Here is a 19266-nt window from a genome sequence, read left to right as displayed (position 1 = left end):
CAAGAGCGGCAAGATTGAGATGGCTTGGACATGTGTGGAGGAGAGATGCTGGGTATATTGGGAGAAGGATATGGAATATGGAGCTGCCAGGAAAGAGGAAAAGAGGAAGGCCAAAGAGGAGGTTTATGGATTATGGATGTGGTGAGGGAAGACATGCAGGTGGCTGGTGTGACAGAGGAAGACGCAGAAGACAGGAAGAAATGGAAACGGATAATCCACTGTGGCGACCCCTAACGGGAGCAGCCGGAAGTAGTATTAGTAGTGTTTCCTTCATCTGACACTCTGTTCTGCTCACCTGCTCTCCTCAGAACTGAGTGATCGATAAAACAATGGAATCGAACTGAGGCGCGAACCAGGAACGAATCAGTGAGTAGATTGTGAAAATTACCATTTCCGAGGGGGGGGCAGTTGGAGAGAATCTAGTAATGAAATACAGGTTGTCACATGAAAATGTGTGTCACAAAAATATAAATACTATGTCCTAGTATTGCTCTACAAATAAAGTACTTGGATCTAGTGGCTCTGGCAGCAGGCGGGTTCCGGCTCTGGCTCAGAATGTTGAGGCCGGTCAAAGCTTGGGTCTGGATCAGACTGAAGGTAGTTCTACTGATGCTGGTCCTGGTTCTGTCATTCTGAACCATTTTGCCAGGAGAACTGCTGGATCCCACATAGAGTCCTCTACAACACAGAACCAGAACACAAACAGACCTCTATGGACCACAGCACTTCACATGACATATTAACAGGTCTGCTTTGCTTCTTTATACATTTAAAATAAAAGTACTATTTCTCCACCTGCGTGTTTGTGTACGTTAGTGTGTTGGTTTGTGCAGGCTGTGTGTGTATGGACTACTATGTGTCAGTGTGAGTAGGGGTGTGTAGGTGTTTAGATTTGTGTACTTGGGCATTTGCAGGTTATTGGAACGGACACTGAGGAGGTGATGGAGACCCATGTGTGTGTACAGTAGTGTGTAGGTTTATGTAGGCTGTGTGTGTATGGACCAGCATGCACCAGTGTGAATAGGAGTGTGTAGATAGTATGTTGATCTGAGTAAGTATGTATAAGTGTATAGGTTTGTGTACCTCGGTGTACGCAGGTTGTTTGGACTGACACTGAGGAGATGATGGAGACCCAGAGTGCTGGGAGACAAAGGCTGCTGTAACAACAGACTTAACAGGACACAACCTGCTAGACAACACACACACACACAAACACACACACACACATACACACACACACACAGTCCTGTCAATGAAATATGTCTGCACAACAACCTGTGTTTTCATGAGACTTTATCTGGGCCCTGTTTGGATTTCTAGCAGGAGCTCGATAACCTCTCCTCCAGCAGAACGGTGCCGGTGTGGAGCCAGTTCTGCCTTGGTGTCTTCTGAGAACCAGCCCCCATTTCGACAGCTTTGAGAACCGAACATTATGTAGTGGAAGTTGAGGTAATTTCCATGGGAAAAAAATCATGGAGGACAGAAAGCATCTGCTTTGCTTACTTTTGATAAATGTACTTTTATTTCACTGCTTTTGAGAAGCTCTCACAGCTGCTGTTTTCACTCATGTTTTATCAAAATGGCGGCGGATTTCTTGCAATAGCCCCTTCCATAGCCACTGACATCAGTGGTTCCATTTTTTTTTCCCCCAGATTTTTTTCCCTCCTTTTTCTCCCCAATCGTGTCCGGCCAATTACCCCACTCTTCCGAGCAGTCCTGGTCTCTGCTCCACCCCCTCTGCTGATCCAGGGAAGGCTGCAGTCTACCACATGCCTCCTCCCATACATGTGGAGTCACCAGCCATTTCTTTTCACCTGACAGTGAGGAGTTTCACCAGGGGGACGTAGTACGTGGGAGGATCACACTATCCCCCCCCCCAGTTCCCCCTCCCCCCCGAACAGGCGCCCTGACCAACCAGAGGAGGTGCTAGTGCAGTGATCAGGACACATACCCACAGACACGGCCAATTGTGTCTGTAGGGATGCCCGACCAAGCCAGAGATAACAAGTGGCTTCGAACTGCTGATCCCCATATTGGTAGGCAATGGAATAGACCACTACACTACCCAGACCCCTGGATTCATTTTCATATAAATCAAATTTTCCTTGCTTTGTTTCACTGGGATTAAATTGTAGTTTGTGACCTTGTCTTTCACTACCAACCTGCAGTGGTGCCACACAAATTGTTTTCAAAGTTACGTTCCTGAGGATGGCTGTCTCAGAGTAACTTCCTGACACCTGTAGTGACAGTGCAGTAGTGTTCAACCACTCTTAATCCAAAAGATCCATTCACTATGTTAGTGATACCTTCAGTACTGCAGGAAACAATGTATAATTTCCTACCAGCAGGGGGTGGTAATCAGTTAGCAAGTCAAAGAACGTTGAATCAGTTGATCTGGACACAACGTTTATTGAGAGAAACGTTTCATCACTCATCTAATGCCCCTTTTCCACTACATGGTCCCGGCTCAACTCGACTTGACTTTTTTGTTTTCCATTACTGGGAAGTACCGGCATTTTGGTAACTGTTACCACTTTTCTGCTGAACACAACTCATAAAGCTCACCGCCATCGGACTAGCTTCTTTTACCACTTTTCTGGTACCGCCTTTGTCGAAGTTCCAAAAAAACTGGAGTGGGTACCAAAATCAATGCAGACCTCTAATTGATTGGTCGGAGAAACGCGCCACTGCGTCATTTTGCATCACTGCGTCATCAATGCGCGCATGGGATATCACCCGGCATTTTAAAATACTGAAGCGGCATTATCTTAAAAGTACATTTTGAAATTGAAAAAAATGGAGAGCCGAAAATCCAGCAACACTGGAGGGCACTGTTACGGTGATGGAAAACGACACAGAAGCGAGTCGAGTCGAGTCAAGTCAAATTGAGTCGAGTTGAGCTGGCACCATGTAGTGGAAAAGGGGCATAAGTGACCTCTTCAGTCTCAACTCTTGAGTCTCAACTGACTGCAGGTGTCCCCACCCTTATAAACAATACAGTGGTATAACGACCCAAACCAACCACCAGTTTCATATGCAAATATGGTGTGACCATTAACTAGAGTTTTGATGACCATTTGACCTGTTCACAGAGGATTGGGGAATAGTTGCAATCAAAGCACTGTAAGATGGTAACAGATGTATTCTTAGACCCCCCCCACCCCCGTTTCAGGGATGGTCGTTCCCTCTTCACATAGATGGCCTCTTTGACTCCCCGTTCAAACCAGCATTCCTCCCTGTCAAGGATGTGCACATCCTCATCCTTGAAAGAGTGGCCACTGGCCTGTAAGGTGGTGTAGACTGTGGAGTCCTGGTCTGTAGATGGTGTAGACTGTGGAGTCCTGGTCTGTAGATGGTGTAGACTGGTGAGTCCTTGTCTGTAGATGGTGTAGACCAGCGGTCGGGAATCTATGGCTCGCGAGCCATATATGGCTCTTCCGGTGACGGCATATGGCTCCCAGACAATTTTGAGTTGAAAATTATTTTTTTTTTCAAAAAAATCAGTTTGGAACTGATTTTAAAATACTTGTGATATTTCTTAATAATACTGTGTCATTTTAAAGTAAACAGAAATTAGTTTTGAAGATAAATTTCACGGGTCACGGGTCACCCGTGGGTCGGGTCGGGAACCAATGGCTCGCGAGCATGTCCGGGTCATTGTAAAGGTGAAGAAATCAATTTTATCAGATAGCCAACTAGTTTATCCGCTTCAACCCTTGTAACGGAAAAGATGGCGAAAAGAAAAAAAGACGATGATTACCGTGCGTTCCAGGCTGCGTGGACAGAGGAATTTGCATTTGTGGAGAGAGCAGGATCTGCGGTGTGTCTAATATGCAATGATAAAATTGCATCGATGAAACGGTCAAATATAAAGCGGCACTGCGATACGCACCATGCTTCATTTGCATCGAAATATCCAGCGGGGGACAGCAGGAAAAGGGCATGCGAGGAGCTACAGCGGAGAGTGCAGACGAGTCAGCAGCAACTACGTGTGTGGCCCAAGCAAGGTGACGGGAATTCCGCTAGCTTTGCGGGGGCTTTGGCAATAGTAAGGAATGGAAAGTCATTCACAGATGGCGAGTATGCCAAAACATTCATGCTTGATGTGGCCAATGAACTGTTTGATGACTTCCCAAATAAAGACAAGATAATCAAACGAATAAAAGACATGCCCCTGTCAGCAAGAACTGTGCACGATCGTAGCATCATGATGGCAAATCAAGTCGAGGAAACACAAATTAAGGACATAAACGCCGGGACATACTTTTCTCTCGCGTTAGATGAGTCAACAGACGTTAGCCATCTATCTCAGTGCAGTATCATTGCCAGGTATGCTGCAGGTGACACACTGCGTGAGGAAAGCTTGGCTGTTTTGCCAATGAAAGGGACAACAAGAGGAGAGGATTTATTCACGTCTTTCATGGAGTTTGCTAAAGAAAAAAAACTACCGATGGATAAACTTATTTCTGTCTGTACTGATGGTGCACCCTGTATGTTGGGGAAGAACAAAGGATTTGTAGCGCTTCTCCGTGAACATGAAAAGAGAGCCATCCTAAGTTTTCATTGCATCCTGCACCAGGAGGCGCTTTGCGCTCAGACGTGTGGCCAGGAGCTTGGTGAGGTGATGTCGCTGGTCATTCGAGTAGTCAACTTTATTGTTGCCCGAGCTTTAAATGATCGCCAGTTTAAAGCTCTGTTAGAAGAAGTTGGGAATCATTATCCCGGTCTGCTTTTACACAGCAACGTGCGTTGGTTGTCAAGGGGGAAGGTGCTCAGCCGTTTTGCAGCTTGCCTGAGTGAAATCCGGACTTTTCTTGAAATGAAAGGCGTCAAGCATCCTGAGCTAGACAACACTGACTGGCTCCTGCAGTTTCACTATCTCGTGGACATAACTGGCCATCTGAACCAGCTCAATGTGAAAATGCAAGGTATTGGAAATACAATCTCATCCCTTCAACAAGCAGTGTTTGCATTTGAAAGCAAGCTGGAAGTCTTTCTCAGGGACATTGAAACAGGTCGTCTTCTGCACTTTGAAAGACTGCAACAATTTAGAGATGCATGCTTAGCAAGTGACTCCACTCAACATCTGGATCTCCAGCAGCTAGCTGGCTTTACGTTCAATCTCCTGCAGTCATTCAAAGCACGTTTTGGAGAATTTCGTGCGCGCACTGGTCTTTTCAAGTTCATCACTCATCCACATGAGTGTGCAGTGGACAAAATCGACCTGACATGCATCCCCGGGGTCTCTATCGGAGACTTTGAGCTGGAAGTTGCTGACCTGAAGGCATCAGACATGTGGATGAGTAAGTTCAAGTCACTTAATGGAGAGTTGGAAAGTCTTGCGCGACAGCGAGCAGAGCTGGCGAGGGAACACAAGTGGACAGAAATTAAAAATCTTCAACCTGAAGACCAGCTGATTCTTAAAACTTGGAACGAGCTTCCTGTGACATACCACACAATGCAGCGTGTGAGTATTGCCGTATTGACCATGTTTGGCTCTACATATGCATGTGAACAGTCTTTCTCGCATATGAGGAACATTAAGACCAACCTACGCTCACGTTTAACTGATGGAAGCCTCAACGCCTGCATGAAGCTCAACCTCACCACGTATGAACCAGACTACAAGGCCATCAGCAAAACCATGCAGCACCAGAAGTCGCATTAAAAGTAAGACCTATTTAATTTATTATACGTTAAAAATACTATATGGCTCTCAATGAAATATATTTAGAAATATTTGGCTTTTATGGCTCTCCCAGTCAAAAAGGTTCCCGACCCCTGGTGTAGACTGTGGAGTCCTGGTCGGTAGATGGTGTAGACTGTGAAGTCCTGGTCTGGCGTGTTAGCTCTCCTGTGTTGTGTCATCCTCTTGGCCAGCGTCTGTTTAGTTTCCCCAGTGTACAAGTCACGGCAACCCTCCTGGCACTTAACAGCTACACTATATTGCTCTGTTTGTGCCGGGGACCTGATCCTTGGGGTGCACCAACTTCTGGTGCAGTGTGTTTTGGGGTTTGAAAGCAACTGAGACACAGTGTTTTGAAAATCAGGTTGTCCAACACTCCCACCACAAACAGAATCACCACCAGTTTACACTTAGACAGCCATTGTCCTTCTCCTCTCTTCGATTGGCTGGTGCACTGTTTGGGGTCTTCCTGGCTTTGACAAAAGCCCAGTTAGGATAACCACACTTAACCAGGACCTGTTTAATGTGGGATTTCTCCCCTTCCCCGACTGCTGTGTTGGTGGAGACATTGTCAGCTTGGTGGTCCGGCGTCCTGATGACTCCTAGTTTGTGGTCCAGTGGATGATGAGAGTCAAGATCCTCTGTGAATAGTACACATTGCCATTGTAACTCTAGTTAATGGTCACGCCTATTTACATATGAAAATGGTCATTGGTTTGGGTCGTTATGCCACTGTATTGTTTATAAGGGTGGGGTACCTGCAGTCAGGTGAGACTGAAGAGGTCACTTCCATGATGATGAAAAGTTTCTGTCAATAAATGCCGTGTCCACATGAACTGATTCAACCTTCTGTGAATTTCTTACCTGGAATATTGAGCATGCACACAGACAAGTTAAGAAATGGAAAGTACAGACCTAGGTGGGCCCGAGGCTGGGCGAATGGCAGGAAGATGTCTGGGAGTACTGCCTGTCTGTCTGTGGGTTTACTGCTGGAGGCAACTCCGTCTACATGTGCGCGCGCACACACACACACACACACACACACACACACACACACACACACACACACACACAGGACAGCAGTGTTGACTGTGGGTGATGTATTATCTGTATGAGAATATGAACTGACATATTAGTAATATTCAGGGGGGACAAGGTGATCCTACTACCGTGTCTCACCTGGAGACCTTGTAACCTGCAGAGTGATCAGTGTAGTTACAGGCTGTATAGTTGGTATCTATTCAACCATTTAAAGCAGCTGTAGACGAGTCTGTGAATGTTCTCATTTATCCAAGTCATGGTTATCCAAAAGAATTGAATCAAGTGCATAACCATGACCTGGATGAATGAGAACATTCACAGACATGTTGCGGAACAATTTGGGTCTGACACCCTTAAAATGGTGAGGGAATATGAAAGGATGGCTCGGAAGATTACAGACTACAGAAACCACTTACGATTCAATCTGAGATGCAGACAACACAGGCTCATACCCACAAGCCTGCGCCTGTGTACCACAATGAAAGGACATAGAGCAGACAGAATCATAGAGAAGGCACAGAATCAACTCCTGAATGAAAGAGTGAGACAGGTCCATTTCACTATTGAAGGACTGAAGGAGAAATCTGACCAACTACTCCAGCAACTAACATCCCACTTGCCTGGTGCAGTCCTGGAGAGGATCACTGATTTCACCAAGAAAGCCCAACTATCTCAACACCACAAAACCAAAGAAAGGCAGACAAGGAAGTTTCAAAACTTACAGCGACGAACCAACAACACTAGCCAAGCAGATATACTTACCTGGAGACAAAAGACAGAACATCCCACACAAAACGGAACGCAGGACAAATGGATCAAGAATCTGTCGGACAAGGTACTTACCCAATCAGAGAAGGAGGTCTTAGCCAAAGGACTGAACTTCGCCATGACACCCAAACAACTACCTTTAGTTGACCTCATCACATCCACAGAATCAGCCATAAGGAAAAACAAGCTAAAGGAAACCGAGGCGGAACAGCTCAGGTTAAAGGTATCAGCAGCTCTGTCCAATGCGAAACTCCCTCCTTCCAACTTAACCATGGAGGAAAGGAAAGCCGTGACAGCCCTGAGCAAGGATGAAAACATCACTATCCTTCCAGCAGATAAGGGGAGATGCACGGTTATCCTCAACACAACAGACTACCACGCCAAGATCACGTCATTACTCAGTGACACTGACACCTATGAACCTCTGAGACGCAATCCTACTGGTGGTTACAAGAGGAGAATAATAGAGTACCTACAGAAACTACAGAAAGGAGGAACCATTGATCGGATACAATATCACCGTCTCTACCCACAAGATAACATTCCATGCATATATGGACTCCCTAAGATCCATAAAGATGAAACCCCCCTCAGGCCCATCGTCAGCAGCATAAACTCGGTCACGTACAACATTGCCAAACATATAGCCAACATCTTGACCCCTTTAGTGGGCAAAACGCCTCACCATATCCAAAACTCCATTGACTTCGTGGACAAGGTCCAAGGCGTAATACTGGAACCGGATGAAACCATGGTATCCTACGACATGACCTCGTTATTCACCTGCATCCCAACCATGGAGGCTTTGGAAACTGTGAGGCAACATTTGCTACGGGACGACACCCTCCACGGTAGGACCAACCTCAGCCCAAACCAGATTTGCCAACTACTGGACCTTTGCCTGAACACTACATATTTCCAGTTCAGGGGCCAGTTTTACAGACAGAAACACAGCTGTGCAATGGGCTCACCAGTATCGTCCATTGTGGCCAACTTATATATGGAAGAGGTAGAACACAGGGCCCTGAACTCCTTCAGAGGAACACCTTCGAGCCACGGGTTCAGATATGTGGATGACACATGGGTCAAAAAAATCCAAACACAAGAGGTGCAAGCGTTTACCAAACACATCAACTCAGTGGACAAGAACATTAAGTTCACAAGGGAAGACGTAAAGAACAACAGTTTGCCCTTCTTGGACTGTGACGTCCACATTGGGGAAGACGGGAGCCTCCACATTGGGGTTTACAGGAAACCTACACACACAGACCAATATCTACTTTTCGACTCACACCACCCGCTGGAACACAAACTGGGCGTCATCAGAACTCTGCAACACAGAGCTGACAATGTGCCCAGCAGCACTCAGGCCCAACGGGAAGAACACAAACACCTAAGGGGAGCTTTAAAAACCTGCGGCTACCCCAGTTGGACCTTTGTGAAAACTGCAACACGTTCCAGAAAGACCAACCAGGTGAGCGATGAGGTAAAAAGGAACAGAAGGAATAGCACAGTCATCCCGTATGTTTCTGGGGTCTCCGAGAAACTCAGGAGAATTTTTAACAAACACCGCATCCCGGTATACTTCAAACCCAGCAACACACTCCGACAAAGACTGGTTCATCCTGAAGACCGTGTACCACACACCCGGAAAAGCAATCTGGTGTATGCCGTACAATGCAATGAAGATTGCACTGACCTGTACATAGGAGAAACCAAACAACCACTACACAAACAGATGGACCAACACAGAAGGCCAAACTCCTCAGGACAAGACTCAGCAGTTTATCTACACCTAAAGGAGAAGACACACTCCTTCGAGGACAGCAACATACACATTTTGGACAGGGAAGATAGATGGTTTGAAAGGGGTGAAGGAAGCCATCTATGTGAAACTGGAAAAACCATCCCTCAACAGAGGAGGAGGTCTGCGACACCACCTATCTCCCACTTACAATGCCGTCCTTTCATCTCTACCCAGGAGACTCAAGAAGCCTAGCCTCCAAGAACAACCGTCGGTCACTAACGGCTCCAACGACTCTCATGACCACTGAATGGAGCACCAACGAAGTCGAAACTAACACCCCCAACAACCGTTGCTGCTAAACATCGGATCACAAAGAGCCACGCACATCAATAGATCTGATAACGACGAGCGTGGCTAAACATCGGAATACAAAAGAGCCACGCGTATCAATACTTCTGATAACGACGGGCGTTGCTAAACATTTGGAACACAAAGAGCCATGGACATCAATAGCTCTGATAACGACTCCAAAGAGGATAAATATCTGAGTTTCATCACCAGCCAGTCAGACTAGCTTGGTCTAGTCAGAAAGACACGAATTGATGAAGCCTCTTGGATGAGAGGCGAAACGTGTTCACGGATATATACCAAGTCCAGTTGCACTTGATTCAATTCTTTTGGACAGCTGTAGACAACTTTTCAACTTTCCCCCCTCTCGCATTTACAAGTGTTTTTATTGTTTGCGCTGCTGTCACAAAGACAACCAGATCGTTTTCCGGGTAAACCAGTCTAAACGCAGATGGTGTCATTATTCTATAGCCATTACACTGTGTAATCAACATTTACTTCACAATGCTAAGTTCAAGCTAAAAAGTTGTCCACCACCGCTTGCATTTTAAAATCACTTTTTTTAAAATCACCCTCTCTCTTTATTTTTTATTCTTTATTTCAGATCCCCATTAATCACTGCCTCAGCAGCGACTATCCTTCCTGGGGTCTAACTTTCAAAAAACCAGAGAAAATATTGAGCCGCTGTATACATCCATGTTAATGTTTTAGTACATTATGCCCCCTATAGGTGCAATACTAACTAGAAGAGGCCACTCAGTAGAGTGCAGAGCTCCACCAGGCTTCTCTCTCCTTCTGCGGTACTCGAACTTGGGCGACAAACCAGCTGAGGAGTTAGCACTCAGTTGTGATCTAGAACAGGTTTTTCAAAGGTCTTGAATCACCACAACATCGAGAGCTCCTTGATCATATAGTCATAACTGTGCACACATATTACCAGGCTGACAGGCCCAGCAGTATGAAAGACTAGCAGCAGACACACACACACACACAACACAGAGTAAAACCAGTGTTTTTCAGGCATGATAAGACTTTTGCACAGCGCCCAGGTTGATTGAACAGGAAATATGGGGGGAAAAAGAGTTTTAATATGCAGCACTCAAGCTAAAAAATCTACCTAATGAAAACGTTTTGCCTGTCAGTCTGTGGATGTGCAGCCTCCTAAGCGGACCCTCGCATGAATGTGACCAAGTCCAATATGAACTGGCACATTCCAAGAAGAAAAGGTTTGCTATGGGACCATGTTGGTCTGACCCCAACCCTGTCTTTATGTTCATAATATCACAAAGCTGAGGAAACCATTTACGCTTGCACATGTGCAACACATCTACAGCTGACTCAGATCGGGAAGCGACAAGAATATGCAACACGTCCTGTTTTGACTGCAACCTATGTGAAACTGGAAAAACCATCCCTGAACAGAGGAGGAGGTCTGCGACACCACCTATCTCCGACTTACAATGCCATCCTTTCATCTCTACCCAGGAGACTCAAGAAGCCTAGCCTCCAAGAACAACAGTCGGTCAATAACGGCTCCAACGACTCTCATGACCATTGAACAATGAAGTCCAAACTAACACCCCCAACGACCGTCGCTGCTAAACAAATACAAATCAATAGCTCCGATGGTGACGGGCGCTGCCAAACATCGGTACACAAAAGAGCCACTCATATCTATGGCTCTGTTAGCAACGGGCATTGGTAAACATCGCGACACAAAGAGCCATGGACATCTATAGCTCTGACAACAACTCCTAGAGGATAAATTCTGAGTCTCATCACCAGCCAGTCAGACTAGCTTGGTCTAGTCAGAAAGGCACGAACTGAGGAAGCCTCTTGGATGAGAGGCGAAACGTCTTCACGGATATATACCAAGTCCAGTTGCACTTGATTCAACTCCTTTGGATAACCTAGAGGAAGTTGTTCCTTTTCAAGTTTTTTGGATTATAAAAATTATTTAGATAACTTTTGATCATGTCGTTCCCGAATCCAAATCTACCATAGATGTGACTCACACACACACACCGTTGACTTAGCTCAGGTAGCGACAGAGAGCAGCGTTGGTCGAGCGAGCTAGAGAGTGAATGAGCAACGATACCAAAAACAAACATTTTTTGAAGGTTTTCAATCACCGCAACCATGAAAAGTTCTTCACCATACAGTCATAGCTGTGCACAAAAGATATTAGGCTGATAGAGTCAGTAGTTTGCGAGATTAGCCACAGACACACACACACACACGCACATGGCCAAACGTATAATTTTTTTTAGAATTTTTAATTATGTGCCATCGCGGACAATGTCTCCCACCCACTCCACGACATGCTGGTCAGGCACAGGAGTACTTTTAGTGATAGACCCATTCTGCTGAAATGCACTACAGAGCACCACAGGAGGTCATTCCTGCCTGTGACCATCAAACATTACAACTCCTGGAGTCCGGGTAGCGTAGTGGTCTATTCCATTGCCTTCCAAGACGGGGATTGGTGGTTTGAATCCCCGTGTTACCTCCGGCTTGGTCAGGCATCCCTACAGACACAATTGGCCGTGTCTGCTGGTGGGAAGCCGGATGTGGGTATGTCAAGTCAAGTTTATTTATAAAGCACATTTAAAACAACCAGTTGAACCAAAGTGCTGCACAAGCTTAGAATACAATATAAAATAAGTGACACATATGAATATAAAAATATATGTAAAAAAGACAATAAAATAAAGGAATTAAAATGTAAACAATAAAACATAAAAGTATATTTCCATAATAAAATCATGGTGTCAAGCTCAACTTGAATTGAATGCCAACGAGAAGAGGTAGGTCTTTAACCAAGATTTAAAAGTCTCTAGGGTCTGAGCAGATCTGATGTGTACTGGTAAGTTGCTCCAGAGACCAGGGGCAGCAGCCACTGTAGAGGCTCTGTCACCCCTATTCTGAAGCCTGGATCTCAGAACATGTAAGAGTATTTGGTTTGTTGACCTGAGTGCTCAGACTGGTGTATGATGATGTATCAGCTCAGATAAATAAGATGGTGCCAGCCCATTTAAAGACTTGAAAACAAGTAATAAAATCTTAAACTGGATCCTAAAACAGACAGGAAGCCAGTGAAGGGAGGCCAGTACTGGTGTTATGTGATCACATCGTTTCTTTCCTGTCAGAAGGCGAGCAGCTGCATTTTGTACAAGCTGCAGGCGACGAAGCGATGACTGAGCTAAACCAACATACAATGAATTACAATAATCCAAACGAGAGGTAAAAAAAGCATGAACTACCCTTTCAAGATCATTTGGAGGGACATAGGCCTTTACTTTTCCGAGAAGTCGTAATTGAAAAAAACTTGTTTTGACTACTGAGCTTATTTGTTTATCAAAGTTAAAAGAGCTGTCAAACATCACACCAAGATTCCTAACAGAAGAGTGACTGTAGGAAGCTAAAGGGCCAAGAGCACTATCATAACCATCCAGAAGATCAGCTTGTCCATATACAATAATTTCAGTCTGATTTTGATTTAGTTTCAGGAAATTTAATTCCATCCATGTTTTGACATCCTTTAAACAACTCAGCAAAGCCTGTAGAGAATCTCTGCCGTTTGTTTTTATAGGCAGATAGAGTTGCAAATCATCAGCAAAACAATGAAAAGGCATATTGTTTTTTTTAAAAATGGACCCCAAGGGCCGCATATACAATGAGAAGAGAATGGGGCCCAAAATGGAGCTTTGTAGGACCCCACAGTTAAGTGGGGCTGCAGCTGAAGAGAATTGGTCTATATGGACAGAAAAGCTTCTATTTGACAGGTAAGACTTGAACCATTCTAGGGCAGTACCTTTAATGCCTACACACAGCTCAAGACGTGATAAAAGAATATTATGGTCAACCGTGTCGAAGGCAGCAGTCAGGTCCAAAAGCACCAGAAGAGCTGAATTCCCAGAGTCCACAGTTAAAAGAAGATCATTTAAAACTCTTAAAAGGGCTGTTTCAGTGCTGTGACGTGATTTGAAACCAGACTGGAAATTTTCACAAATGCCATTAATTTCTAGGTGTGTTTGTAATTGTACATAAACTGCTTTCTCTAAGACTTTTTAAAGAAAAGGCAGCTTAGAAATTGGCCTAAAATTAGATAGAACAGAGGGATCAAGATTGCTGTTTTTGATGAGGGGCTGTACTACAGCATGTTTGAAAGCAGCAGGAACACAGCCTGAGAGAAGAGAGGTATTTATCAAATTTACAATACAAGACCCAACAGTGGTAAAAACATCCTTTAACAGTCTGGGTGGAATACTGTCAAGGGGGCAATGTGAAGGCCTCAAATGGTTAACTACCTCAGATATAAAGGAAAGGGACACAGGCTCAAACTGCTCTAAGACAGCTGAGCACATAGAATAAACATCAGGATCTGAGGCCAAGGAAGATAGTGAGGCCCTAATAGCGGAGATCTTATCTGTAAAAACTTTAAGAAATTCTTCACAGAATGTGGGTGTTGGCACAATGCAAGGAGAATCACATGGATTTATAAGAGAGTTAATAGTATTAAAAAGAACCTGAGGCCTATGACAATTGTTGGACACACAGTTTGATAGAAACTGTGTTTTTGCAGATTTAACGGCTCTCTGGTACTCTGATAAGCAGTCTCCTAGAATTCCTAAGCAGACATGAAGTTTGTCTTTCTTCCACTTTCTCTCAGCGCATCTACATATGCGTCTAAGAATGCGGGTGGTGTCATTGAACTATGGCTCTGTTACTGGTTTAGGGCGTTTGGTTGCAACAGGAGCAACCAAGTCCAGTATGTCAGTGCAGGTAGAGTTAAAAAGAGTGGTACGGTTTAAGCATCGGCTTTGTGTCGATGCAGTTGCCCACTGGGGACCGGGGTTCGCGCCCCGGTTTCATCACATCCGACTATGGCTGGACTCGATGAAGCAGCAATAATAGGCAATGCTGTCTTCGGGAGGGGGGCGGAGTCGGCTTGTGTTCGTCACATGAATGCGTCTCTGAGTGTGTCGGAAAAAGCAGTGGTTCGGCCTGGATTCACCGTGTCACGAAAGGGGGGGGGCATCTCCTTCGAGACTGCCGGCCAGAGAGACACAGTTGGCGAACGCATGTAGTACGAGGGTGGGTGTTTGAACTAAAATAGTGATCGACTGGCCACTAAATTGGGAAAAAAAAAAAAAGGAAAAATGAGAATTAAAATTTTTTTTAAAAAAGAGTGGTAATGTGTTCAGCACTGAGATTACAAGAGTCGTCCAGGGTGTGAAGCATAGAATCTTTAAAAGCAACAGAACACTGAGATGCCGTCAAAGGGTTAATTGTGCGCAGGGAGTGTGCCGGGGTACGCGATTTAACCTGAGAGCAAGGCAGCATCACAGCAAATAACACAGGCAAATGGTCCGATATACATGTATCGCATATTTCAGTGATGCATACACTTAAACCAAAGGCCAACACAAGGTCCATTGTGTGACCCTTCTCATGCGTCGGGCCAGTCACCAATTGAGTGAGATTAAAAGAGTCAATAAGATTCAAAAAGTCTTTGACCAGAGGTCTGGATTCACAACAGACACGGATATTAAAATCACCGACAATTAAGAAACTGTCGTAGTTCACTATAGTCCCCACCACAAAGTCTTCTCCAGCTTCGTCAGACGGATTCTGTCAGCATGTGTCCTAGTTGCTGCACTACAGCCTCCTCTGATTGGTCGGGGTGCCTGTTCAGGGGGAGGGGGAACTGGGGGGGAATAGTGTGATCCTCCCATGCGCTACGTCCCCCTGGTGAAACTCCTCACTGTCAGGTGAAAAGAAGTGGCTGGTGATGCCACAGTCTGCAGCCCTCCAGGGATCAGTAGAGGGGGTGGGGCAGCAACCGGGACAGCCAGAAAAGTGGGGTAATTGGCCGGATACAATTGGGGTGAAAAAAGGGGGAAAATCCCCCCCCCTCAAAAAAATTTACAACTCCTCCCTCAGTGTCAGACACTCGGAGTTAATGGTCATCAGACTGGCCCTTCCACTTGTTTTACCCTGTCGGGTTTTGTTCGTGCTGTTTGTCTTGTGCTACGGCAGTGCAGTATAGATAGGGTGTTATGTGCACCATGCTTGTTTATATTTTGTTCTTATTTCTATTTCTTATTTTATCGTTTATTTCTATTTGTTTCCGTTTTTCTTGATATCTTGTTAGTTTTTAGTTTTTTCTTACTAAAGCGTGAGTGTCTTTAATAATAATAATAATGATAAATCAAACATATAGTGCTTTTCTAACACTCAAAGTGGCTTTACAATAAACGGAGTGAAACAAGACAACAGATTAACATAACACAGACATACAGGGTGGATGGGAAGGTGGATGGAAAGGTGCATGGGAAGGGGGGCTACGAGAGGATGAAGCAGCAGCCACACACGACGCCAGCAGTACTCTCCCACTTAAACACACACAAAAGGGCAAGAAAAACAAACATCATAAAGCACATAAATCACAGATGAAGTCTGAAGAGGTGTGTCCTGAACCAATGTAGCGAATTCGGGTTGCAGCCTGGGAACCGCCGCAGCCAGGACGCAAACCCGGATCTCCCGCACCATGGGCAACAACGTTAACCGGCCTTTAATCGGGCCCTTTAGTCGATTGGTTAACTGGTTAACCCATGTCGCGAATTCAGAGGGGCAGCCCGGGAACTGCCACAGCTGGGACGCGAACCTGTGTCTCCCGCACCACAAGCAACTACGTTAACCAGTCGACTAAAGGGTTAGACTAATGATAATAGAACCCAATTTCCCCTCGGGGATGAATAAAGTATTCTGATTCTGATAATTATCGATAAACATGTAATTAATGTAGTTTGGTGCCACTATATATATTTCTTACCCATTCGTGAAAACATACCAACCACCCTTTAAAAAGGTTGTTTTCATGTCCTTGTGTCTACATGTTGACATCCAACCAAGACCAATTCCTATTATGTACAAACATAATTGGCTATTAAATTAACCTGAACTTTACAAGGACCAGTCAAGAACCCCAATGACCCAACCTCATAGATTACATCAATGTAGAACCAAATAGTTTGATCTGGTGTGCTGCACATCAGATTGATATAGAGGCTTATTCACCATCCTAGTTTAGAACTCACCATCTCTGAGCTGGGCTGAGCCAGATGGTTTCACCGGCAAGGTTCCGGAGGAGAGGTGAGCACTAAACGTCTCCTTGGTTACAAAACCACCTCCTGTCGTAGAAGAACTGCCTCCCCTTCCATGATGCGACTGGCCAACAGAGCTCAGCAGTCTGGGACTGAGGAAAGAGAACAGCCAATTGGATTATAGCTGAGGAGACGAACCAATCATATTCTTCTAATGTAATAGTAGTTCTTGTTGTAGTAGTAGTAGTAGCAGTGGTATCATTCCACCTGTTTCTAAGCACAGAAGTGACTGGAGTCTTGTTGCTTTTCTCGGAGCTGTGGAGTTTGGTCCTCATCTCATTTATCTCAGCCTCTTTAAAATGGAGCTCAGATTGCAGAGACTGGACCTGCAAACACAGAACAGACATGTTGATACAGGCAGGAGGCACAAACACACATCCTCTCATGACAGCTCCCACTCTCACAATTTCACTTTGTCTGTAATCCATCTGTTGGCCTAAAAATTCCCTACAGCAGTAATTCAAATGGCTGCCGCCAGTCTTTCAACTGATTTTTCAGCAGCACCACATATAAGTCCCAAAGAATGATAGTGGAGGTGGTATCGGCAGTTTTTAATCACTATTGACTGAAAATAAGACAGGTCAATGGTCTCCTCTTGTGGAGAAAGGCAGTAATATAGTTTTTTAAGAGTATTATAAGGCTTGTAAACATGATACCACTGTGAAAAACGGTGCCTTGCAGACACTGGTCTAGTTCAGCAGTGCTCTCCTGAAGGGATTTCAGCTGACCTTATTGTGAAAGAAGTCAACGTAGAATGATGCTTAACTGTTTTTAGGAAATGACTAAATAGTTACAGTCTGTCTGCACAGGGCTGAATGTGAACTTGTCAGAACAGGAAACAGAAATCCCAGTAAGCGGTTTATCGGCGGTCATGCCAGTAAAGGTTTTCTCTACAAATGGAAAGAGAATGGCAGCTGTTCTGTGAGCTTCACCTTCCTTTTGAGCTCCTTCTCTTTTTTGCTCTGCTCCTGTTGTCTCTGCTGCTCTACCTGCAGCTCCGCCTGCCTCCGCTCCTCATCCTGCTGCTGGACTCCTTTCAGAGAGTCCCGCAGCATCCTCACCTCTCCATTCTTCACCAGCATCTCATTCTCCACCTCCTTCAGCTACACACACACACACACACACACACACACACACACACACACACACACACAGTGATTCCATACATTCCTTGTGACTGTGTTAGTATCTTCTCAACCATGTTATCTCTGAGTACCTTTAGTTTGAGCTGTGTGCACTGGGCCTCCAGCAGGCTGTAGTAGTCGTCTCTGTTTGATCCCCACTGCTGGCCACCCACTGGAACAAAACAAAATAAAAAAGATAAAACCTATTTGTTTGTGACATATGGTGCATTGCACTTCACCAGTGTTTCCCCTACCTACCACCCTGCCAAGGGAAATGGAAAGCAAAAAAACAAAAAACAAATCCATTCCCCATAGCACCTGCATGAAGGCACTTGGGGAGCCTACCACCTGACCTGAAAATTAATCAAGGGGAACACTGCCACAGCACTACTGGTTCTTGACCAGCGGGACTGATGCAGAACATTTCTGCTGCCACTCTCTGAAGTGTTCCTTTTGCTCTCATTGGTTATACCTTGGTCCAATGGAAACACTTTGTTTAGGTCTCCTGGTCCCATGAAAGCTGAGCCACCAAATGCTGGGGTGGAAGTGGTACCGGCAGGTGCTGGCTTGGACCTGGTGCTGGTGTCTTCACTGACAGCCTGTGAGGCGATGACGTCTATCTCAGCAAGATCGTCCTGGGTAAAGTCCTGTTCGTCTCCGAAGGGGTCGTCAAAAGCTGCTTCCGCTTCCTTGTTCTGGAATTTGAGGCGCTTGGTCGGGGGGCAGTCCATGATGGCTAGGGGGGGCCTGGGAAGAGGAGGGCAGACGGACGGGTGAAGAAGGTAGTGTAGTTAGTTAGTGTTACATACTACACAAACACTGTCTTAACAAATACTGATGAAAAAACTGTATTTCCAAAGTTTCAATCTGCTTGTGCTGAACAAAGACAAAGAAAGATAAAAGATGAACGATGAACTCTCAAACACAAATAGAAAATCCTGAATCCACATTGCTTCAAAGCAAATAGTCTAATATCTAATATTTACTGATGTGCTGCTTGGAACTACAGATCGTGTCCTGAGTTGACAGGCGATGGCAGGAGGATGTTGCAGGTCAGAGAACATAGACAGCAGGAAACATTAAGCTTACCAGGCTGGATGTGTTTCCCAGTAACGGGAAAGCTATTCTGGTGGCAGCATTACACCAGAGTGACGCGCTAAGTTCATATGAATGTTTTAAGTTCGCATGTTAACTAAATATGCCAGAGTAGACAGAAAGGTCCTGAGGTTTGCTCCGTTAGTTAATAAGTTGATAGCATCGGTGCAGAGGAACTCCGCTAGTATTCACATTAAAACCGCTAGTTACGGACGAGCGAGCGGCTTGTTTCTTCCCATTTCAGTCAAGCTAGCCCCCCGACTAACCGGCTAACACTTTACAAACCGG

General features: G+C 45.2%; 1 protein-coding gene across 1 annotated transcript in view; it reads right to left on the bottom strand.

Moving 5' to 3' along the window:
- Positions 1-18614, bottom strand: part of atrip (ATR interacting protein) — a 49118-nt gene extending 30504 nt beyond the window's left edge. Inside the window, exons 1-8 of the mRNA XM_056274821.1 lie at positions 18356-18614; positions 17976-18055; positions 17692-17862; positions 16967-17085; positions 16694-16851; positions 6602-6691; positions 1084-1186; positions 508-678 (exon numbers count right to left, since the gene is read on the bottom strand). Coding sequence (XP_056130796.1) covers positions 508-678; positions 1084-1186; positions 6602-6691; positions 16694-16851; positions 16967-17085; positions 17692-17862; positions 17976-18055; positions 18356-18614 — 1151 coding nt within the window. The remainder of the gene's footprint in view (positions 1-507; positions 679-1083; positions 1187-6601; positions 6692-16693; positions 16852-16966; positions 17086-17691; positions 17863-17975; positions 18056-18355) is intronic.
- Positions 18615-19266: the final 652 nt, after the last annotated feature.

The sequence above is a fragment of the Lampris incognitus genome, chromosome 2 (assembly GCF_029633865.1).
Source record: "Lampris incognitus isolate fLamInc1 chromosome 2, fLamInc1.hap2, whole genome shotgun sequence".
Classification (NCBI taxonomy): Eukaryota; Metazoa; Chordata; class Actinopteri; order Lampriformes; family Lampridae; genus Lampris; species Lampris incognitus.
The sequence above is the reverse complement of the archived record's forward strand: the minus strand, read 5'-3'. Positions and strand labels throughout refer to the sequence as shown.